The sequence below is a fragment of the Galendromus occidentalis genome, unplaced genomic scaffold (assembly GCF_000255335.2).
Source record: "Galendromus occidentalis unplaced genomic scaffold, Mocc_1.1 scf7180000077202, whole genome shotgun sequence".
Taxonomy (NCBI): Eukaryota; Metazoa; Arthropoda; class Arachnida; order Mesostigmata; family Phytoseiidae; genus Galendromus; species Galendromus occidentalis.
This window is the reverse complement of record NW_003805190.1, coordinates 121677-130521: the sequence shown is the minus strand read 5'-3', so window position 1 is coordinate 130521 and position 8845 is coordinate 121677. Positions and strand designations below refer to the sequence as shown.

The following is an 8845-nucleotide window of genomic DNA, read 5'->3' as shown; positions in this document are numbered from 1 at the left end:
CGCCGCCGACCTCTATCGGAGTTTTTCCGAAACCGATTCTCGTCCGAGTCGGGAATGCCGAAGCCTGCGTTCGCTCTGTTTCAATCATCGGACGCCACTGTTGAACTTTTCGCATCGGAGTTCGTACCCGGAAGAGTACAAGCGAAGATTCTCGCCAAGTCCCGAATGTCGGGTCGATCCGTTTTCCGATGTACACTTCAGAAAAGTCTCTATTCGAGGTAGACCGTTTCCATCTGAGACTTCCAGTTTGCAAGAGCGAGCGAGCGAGGACGAGTCGGCTCGCGTTGAGGCGATCGACCATGTTCTGCGAGTCCGTCTGTTCTCCGACGCGAAGTTATTCGGTGGAATGTTTTTTGGATTGCAGTTGCGGTGAACTGGCGAATGAGAGGCTGCTGTCACCCCTGGTGAGGCCCGCTGTCTTGTTTCTCAGCTGTCGGGAACCTCTCACCGATTAAGGTCACCAGAAGGATACGGGATTCGCAGATAGGATTGCCAGAGACAGATTTTTTTCACCAGATTTGATTCTTCTCGGAGTCCGCGAGAATGCTCCCGCAGCTTCCGAGAGAATATCTCGCCGAGTACGTATGTCAAGTTCTCTTCCCCTCCCCATCGAGTCTCGAGCTGCCAGCAGCTCAGACTCCCCGTTCCGACCGTGCGGGGACGATTGTTTTCATTACTTTCTCCCTTCCCAGGAGCAGGCGATGGGGGTCTTTCCGTGAAACATCCCGACAATATTCCCGGACACCCTCCGAGCAAAGGTCCCCGCCGCGGAGTATTAATTGCTGCTGGGCGTTACGGATGGTCTCGAGAAGTCCGGATTATGTCTGAATACCTGACAGAGTTGCAAGCACCAGGAATTCGCCTCGACCTCCGGTGCCCATTCACCCCCCCCCCTCGACGACGGATATCGCGGTAGTTCTCTCGAGCGATTCCATCTCGAGAATGGGTCTTGATGGACACAAAATGTTTGACATTCGGAACGTCACTCTCCTCCGTGACAATCATGGGTTCTCCTTCGAAGATAAATTGCGGAGAGACCAAGCTCGCATAGCCCTCAATATTCATCCGATTCATTATGGTTATAATCTCCGTCTCTCACAGCGCTCTCCTCACGAACTTCAGCACCCCTCCCCGTGGAAACGGGTTGAGCCATTGACGGGGAGGAAATCAGCTCTCGCATGCTCCGCCAGATCGCAGGCGTTCACAACCGAACGATAAGACTTTCAGATCATACTCGAGGAATGCGCTCCTCTGAGGCTTCAGACGAAGTATTTTCGAGCGATTCTCCGCTCTGGAGTGCCGCGCGAAGTATTTGTGGAGTGAAGCGAAGAAAGTCGATCCTGAAGCAAAAGGTTTTAAAACCACAAAAAAGCTCCGCAATCGGAAAAATATATCCGTCGGCTCTCACGCAAGATGAGATCATCAGCGGATACTTTTTTGGCGCCTTGCCCACCTCATGGAGAATGGAATCCGTCAATGTCATTGTTATACCATTGTAGCCTAGGGTCACTCTTGCTGAGCTCATTGCCTGTACGTCTGACCATAAATCATAGGGAGCTCCGCTCATTCTGAAATCAGCTCATTCAGCTCATGTGGGACAGAATTCGGATCGCTCCAGGAAACGGACTCTCAGCGGCTTGGTAAAAATCCTCTGCAACCAGTGCCTTCATGTCTATACCGATCTGACGGTGAGACAACGAGGGATCGATGACTAAGCACCTATATTGATGCGTCAGAATACAAATACGGGAGAAACAGGAATTACTGCGAGCTCCATGCATGCATGTTGAACTCTCGATCATAATGTGCGTGCAGGTAATGGCTCCATCAGTGTCGAGTATTCTCTGAATTAATAATTCATGCGAACGCTAGTCGAATATTCCCGTCTGACAAATTCATGTTCGTTTGCAGCCATAAGGAGTTGAGTTCAGCGATGTACTAGATTAGTCTGACGAGTCTCTCTCAGTAGAAAAGCTCCGTCGAAAGTTCCCAAGGAATCCGAAGTGCTCCTACAATTCCAATGCGGTCGCGGTGAAGTCATTCCGTGAAGCCATTCGAGCTGTCTCAAGGCTCCATAATCAATTTTCCTCAGCACATTCAAGTCCCGTAATTTCGTGGGGAAATGTGTCATACGGTCAGATGGCCTACTAGATTCGACTCTGCGTAAGGTTGTCCTGGCATCGAGTCCTGATTGACACGGCCGGCTGGAATCTACGACACCACGATACTGGTCTAGCAAAGAAGTCTCCGGCTTATACTTTTCGATTCAATCCCCGGCGAACATCACGGTAGGAGAGCATCCGGATTTCAGATTGAAGAGTTGAATCTCCGCTGAATCTCACATGGCGTATCAATGCTGGGTTGACATGCGAGCGCTACGGTCGGCAGACAAGAGAATCCCCAGCATTCATTCGCCGTATTCGGCGCCGGATCGATGGATAGCCCGCAAGACGCGGCGGTTCTCGTGGACTCGGACATCACGTAGTCCCTCGGAGCTATCATACGGACTCCAGCGGGGTTGAGCAATGGGACCGACTCCCCGAGGAATCAGGTAGACTAAAGCATTGCTCGGGAACGTTGATCAGCAGCCCCCGATGAGGACACTTACGTGGTTGACCTTCAGGAAAATTGGACCACAGATGCGTCTTACCGTCCACGTGGCCAGACACCGAATGTACTAGGACGCCCTTTTGGCTCCTTAATTGTAGTACATCAGCTTGACCATAGGTGATTGATGATCTGTGCCCGAATGAGTTCCATGTCTTTATATCACCCGGTGCCAGGAGACCCGCTTGAGAAGTGTTCGCCGAAGCGAATTTCTGGTGCATCGACGCGGCTTGCTGTCAAGCAAGAATCGCATGACGTAAGGATGACATCGGTATGACAAACAATCAGCAAAGGCGTACGTGAGCCGGACGAGAAAGGTGAAGCGATCAGATCGCCGCCGATTTCTCGCTTTCAGGTCACGCTCGCTGAATCAAAAAAAGAGAGTTCATGAGCGAAGCATCCCTACAGAGACCTGGTTCCAGATGATGCTCGCGCGACGGTCTCCTGAATGGCCACGTAGAACGCTGCTGACGAGAGAGGTATCTGATCTTTTGAAAAGCTCCGTTGTGCTTTCAGCGGAGGACCGACATCTAATTAGCTCGATATACTCTCTAATTATAATGATCTGCTTCCCATTTTTCGAATGGAGTGAGTCCCGCTGAAAGCTTCGAGACAGGATCCAGGACAGAGTTCAGGCCCTGCCTCACAGGCTCGCTTTTGTGAGCGATCGTGGAACACACACGTAAATACCTGTTCAATAACTGAGTGCGGTCTCAGTCCCGACAGAAAATCGAGACCATGGGGCGAGCTGACGACTATTCCCAGGCTGAGACGAACAAAAATCGGAGCGGTCAGGGTTAGTGGTTGGATGCGTCACACGGATTTCCTGAAATCGTGCTGATTCGAGTGGTGAAGGTATGCACCGAACGCGGATCCATCGAGGTGTCCTTGGCATCCAGAGAGTTCCTCTCTCTAGCCCAAGCATCCGGCACGAGTTTCCAATCGCTTTAGCGGCAGCGGTCTTCGACCTGCTGCATAAGTTGCATCAGCGCTTCCGAAAATCGTCTCATCCGGCATCACGGAGATGAAGGGCAAAACGGAGAATCTGAATAGTCCAGGCAACTTCCAGCTCATTATGATCGATCATTTGTGCGGTCCGATCGAACGAGAAGGGTTTCTTCCGTAATGAACGCGCTTTCGGAAGCACTTTCTCTTCTAAGGACGGGGCGGTGGTCAGTACGGAAAGACCCGCGCTCTTCTGTATACTCCGTCCACCGCTCGACTTCTGCGTCTCGGAGATACATAGATGACTCCAAAACCATTGAGCGATTTCGCGACTCGAAACGTCTTGAACGATCACTATAGGACGCCTGCTCATTTCGTCGCTCTTTTCTATATCTCTGCGAACTCGGCCGAGCGTCGCTCGCTTCAAAACAACACCCGAAGTCTGGGAAGTCCTGAAAGAATTTTGAAGTAGATGAGCATCGGACAAATCGAGTTCACAGACCTCTTTCACAGCATGCGAAGCTTTTTCGGAATTTCGAACGAGTATCTATCAGGAAGATCTTGTGAACCGTAAGCCGAAGCCATTTTCCGGAAACGTCACCGAGCGTCGAGAATCGAAGGTGGAGCGTCCTCACCGATCGATCCGAGGATCATCCCAGAGCTACCCGAAGGTTTCCTCCACCGGAGCATTATACGTCGCAATTCTATATCAGCGGAATCTCGGTACGACTTTCCCCCCCGCCTATTGGCTGGCTCGCCTCGGAGGTGATGCCGAAAATCTTCTTTTTAGCAGATTTTCACTACAACGAACAGACTCTGCTTGTCAATCGAGGTTCTATGTACCGCGATTTGGCTGTATGAAGGCATTCGAAAATTATTGAGCTCTGTTGAACAAGTTCGCGAAAGCAGCTCATCCCCAGAAGCGAATCCAGTCGCGATGATCTTCGGATCACGCGATTCGTTTTTCGTTTCGCTATAATCACGGAATCATCCTGGGCGAGGGTCCATTAGGGGTCTGTGGATGGGAGGCTTCCGCGTTTGATAAAAAAGTGGACTCAGAGCCTATTAAGCGAAGCCCATCGTAGAATGGAACTCCCTCTCATTAGGAGATGGCTGAACCACAATGGCTTCCAGAGGTTCCAAGCATCACAAAAGCCCCCTCCGTTCTCGAGCGCCCATTCGCCTGTCCATCAAAGACAGAGCTCGGAACTCCGTTCAGACAATTAATGTGAAATAGCTGAACGAGGGAGGGTTGCATCTGCCCGCGATGCGGAACACATTGCATCAAGAATTGCTCTCCGTACGCCGCGCCGTCCCGAGCTCGTCAGAACATCTGAACGGGGAGTGTTTTGATATGATTGCCGAAGCGTCGATACGGATTGCTTCATTCACTCAATATTCGTCGTAAAGCAGCTGTGATGGGCGCTACCGAATCTAATACTTTGTACGACTCTACGTCCGCACGTCACGGATTTATACGAAGCAATCGAGAGCTTTATGGGCTCTTAGCTAAATGGTACAAACGAATGACAGCCGCAGGGGACAGCACCAGCGCTAGAACTTCCGGCGCTGCCCACCGTTAATGGACCCTCAAGATGCGCTACTGCACTTATCTATCCATCATTTTCTTACCACTCTGCAGTGATCCTTATGGCACTCACGGCAGTCGTTTGGGTTGTAGATGACACGTCGAGTCCGGAATGTGTTCTCCCTCTGAATCGACATCAACAATCCGAGGGGCTAACGAAGACCTTGGAATCAAACTTCTTTTTCCGCTTCGATGAGTAGCGCCTCTCCGATTCATTGCCTCCGAAACGTAAGTTCTCCCAGAAACGGGGGCGAACTTCGCTGATAAATTCCTGGAGTCGACCACTCAAGTTCTTTCCCATTGTCATCAGCCTCCGTTTCATCACGAATGATATTGAAAAATAGCTCGTTCTTCGACACGATCGCGATGCGGTCAGCGATTATCAGCCTGAGATTTTGACACAAGAATAGATGGCATTTTGGAAACCGGCGCCCGAGGCTTGCAACTCGTCACAAAGCTAACTAATGCCCCGGGTTCGGCTCAAAGTAAAGGGATCAGGATTGGAATCCTACGGGATAAGCCATTGGTGGTATTCTGTAATATGATTCCACTTCACCACGAGGCGAGACGTAAATTATACAGAGTTGTGTCATGTGTTTATCTGCCGCACAAGACTCTATTGTTCCGGTCGCAGTCATCGGCTGTCTCGGATGGAAGGAGCCGAAAACGAAGCAAAGTAGTCAGCAACCACCTCCGTCCACAGCCATTGTGTGAGAAAATCCCCGTCTCCAAAACTTTGTGTCGAAATCGAGCCAGAATTTTCGGCCGGCTCGCTCTGCAAAATGAGCTTGTAACCGGAGATATTATCGGACGACTTCGTGAGCTCGGAGAACGCTCCGAACATCGATGTCATTCGCTCAGCTCGGATCAAAGGCGCCCGATCCTCCATGTTTAATTTTTTCGCGCATCGAAGGCGAACCTGGCGCACGGGGAGGCGCTCCTTTGCCTCAGGGAGCAGGCTTCAGTATCGGCACCGGGAACCGCTAGTAGCGGGACAACCGTGAGCGGCACAGTGCCAGGCGAAGTATCACTCCGTCTTCTCGGCTTGCGACTGGAATCCGAGAATTCGTCCGAGCTCCGTAGTCGCGAGGATACTCCTGCATTCGTTGCCTCGCGGTATAATCAATCGATGGTCGGCGTCGTTCGATACATCATGTCGAGAGTTGCAACAGGACACTTTATTCGATGTTTTGAGCCGGCTCCACGGATTCACTTCATTCCCCCAACGTTCCTTTCCGATGAGCAACACTCGGCTGGAATCCAGTTTCCAAACAACATCGTTCAGATAGGAATCGCTGAGGAGGAAACTTTCGATCCGATGCGAGGCTAATGCTATCGAGAACTCGGATCCGAAAACGAGAGAATAGCGCGGGAAGTAAATTTCCAATCGGAAGGGATGCTATGTCCTCGGCGAAAATTTCAAGAAGCGGACAAAATGGACAAGAAGGGACGAGTTGTCTAATATCGATCATGAGACATAAACGCAGAAAATTCAGAATATCACACGCCGAAACGGTGGATCGGAGCTCTGATGAGCATTGGGATCGCTCAGAACGATCAGTCTGCCAGGTTCGACTTCGAAAGCTGAACCAGAGCTCACGTCTGCCACCGATGACGGTTGCAGCTATCCGCGAGGATCCACATACACAGCTCGCTGATCAATGGATCGTATTCTGGTGTATGTAGTATAGTGGGCTCCGCCTATCGGGAGCAGAATCCGGATTCTCGACCAATTTTCCCCGAAAAGAAGCACTCCAGTCCACCCACCCAGTCGCTAATTTGGTCCGACATCGTCTGGTCACGATGGAATGAATCTCATCTTTTTGGGGGGAGTCTCCTGTGAGTCAAGGGAAATATGTCGGTCCTCCTGGTGTTGCACCCCTGGAACTCCAATTCATGCGAGAAAGGAAAGACTCCTCCAAGCAGATGGATGCTTGCATTCGAGCCCTCGATAGAGCAGTCTTGCGTTACTAGAAGCAGAGATGAAATCGAGCGCAATTTAATTTGGGGATAACGTTTCGGTGAAATCGTTCCCCAGGGCGGAATAAAAACTTCTTTTTATGCTTGATGAGCACTTCCCCACTTCGAGTTTCCGACTGTCAAAAAGGAGCAGGAGCTTAATCTCCATCTGTCAATCCGCCACATTCAGCGGCGAAGAATCGTTCCTCCCCCAGCTGGCGTTTGAGTCATGAACGGAGTCACATAAAGTTACTCGTGAGCTTTGGCAATGCCGATGTAAATTTTCTTGAGTATTCACAAACTTTCGAAATCAGATCTCATCTAGCGGAGGGGGATGCTGTGCACTAACAAACTCCGAGAAATCGCTTTGATGTGTCCATACGCGTACAGAAGGGTGTGGAAGAATGTCAGACCGGATAGGAAATAATATACGACTCATGAGGTTCTCCCCGGTGTTTGAGGCCCATGGATGTCTCATTGATCAACGTCGAATTTCTTCTGCCAGAAAATGCATACACATGCGGAATACATTCCGAAATTGCGCATCACAGGTAGGCTACCCGCTCTTTTCCATTCGACTGCCCGAAGGGTAGCGGTTCTTTCCTCTCCACAGGAGAGGCGTGCTCCAGAGGAACCTCTTCGGACCTCTGCTCCGTCTATATAAACGGAGGAAGAGTAGCCAGAAAATATTCTGATCAAGTGTCGTCTCAACTTCACCATGCTACAGCTTTTATCACTAATTGCCGTCGGTGAGAACACTACGCCAATGCTTTTGCTTCTTGCAGCTGAGAGGGGTTGAAATGCTCAAATCTTGTCTCTCTACAGGTTGGGCAGCTCAAGCCTCCGCAGCATCGATCACGTGCGATGTCAACGCTTTTGATAAAGCATCAGGAGACATTCTTCTCTATGGCAACGGGCCGCGAGCGGCCAATGATCGCGCACAGCTCGAAGCCAAATGTTTGAGTGAAAAGAAATCGCTGAAGTTCGCTGAGAACTACGCCGATCAGTGCGTCAACGGACTTGGCAAAGGCATGTTGAAAATCTTCATCGAAGGCGCCGGAAACGAGATTAACAAGCACTGTTCGAATGGACCGATGAAGGACAAATACGTACGAATTGCGCCTTGCATAAACGAGAAAGCTGGGGGCGATCTCTACAAATGCAACAGGCTGCTCGCCGCTCTCCTCGAGGGTACGCTCACCCACCCGAAGAAGAAACGAGTCCCCCTCAGCTGTTGGTGAGTTTACGAATCGATGTATTGGGCACTCCGCACATCCGTAGTCGGGATCCTGATCGCACGAATTTATACATATATACCCGCCGGGAGTTTCCTTGGTACCTTATTGTGACAAAAAATATTTTTTCCCCAGCTCTATGAACGAATATGTCACCTGCGTGACCAAGCACGCCTCGAAATGTGGCAAGGAAACCGCGGATTTCGCCCGCGAGATCATAAACACCGTAGCTGGAGATCTCCTGGATACTGTTTGTACCAAGTACAAACCCAACTCCAAAGAATGCAGGGCTCTTCCTAAAGTCAATCCCGCGTCCGCTCCGAAATACAAGAGCTTGCTGCCGCCGCTCGCCGAAGTCTTGGATTCATTGGGGTCCTGATCACTCGACTAAATTAATTTAGAATGATCTTAACATGGGACCATATGTAAAAATCATGTCGAAGTCGAAGACGGAACATGGTCTGTAAACAAACATGAAAACATAATGGGAATAAATAGTATTTAATTATTA

The 8845-nt window shown here is 50.3% G+C and overlaps 1 protein-coding gene across 1 annotated transcript; it reads left to right on the top strand.

Annotated features, from left to right (window-relative positions):
- The first annotated feature begins 7793 nt into the window (after positions 1-7793).
- Positions 7794-8845, top strand: LOC100897340 (uncharacterized). Its single transcript, XM_003741813.2, has 3 exons — positions 7794-7848; positions 7925-8336; positions 8470-8845. Exons 1-3 carry the CDS (start codon positions 7818-7820, stop codon positions 8711-8713), a joined length of 687 nt encoding a protein of 228 aa, XP_003741861.1. The 5' UTR covers positions 7794-7817; the 3' UTR covers positions 8714-8845.

Bases quoted from the DNA above. Each gene is read 5' to 3' on its own strand.
- LOC100897340 (XM_003741813.2), top strand. From the start codon at position 7,818: ATGCTACAGCTTTTATCACTAATTGCCGTCG. The intron at 7,849-7,924 runs GTGAGAACACTA...GTCTCTCTACAG, and splicing joins TTTATCACTAATTGCCGTCG to GTTGGGCAGCTCAAGCCTCC. The intron at 8,337-8,469 runs GTGAGTTTACGA...TTTTTTCCCCAG, and splicing joins CGAGTCCCCCTCAGCTGTTG to CTCTATGAACGAATATGTCA.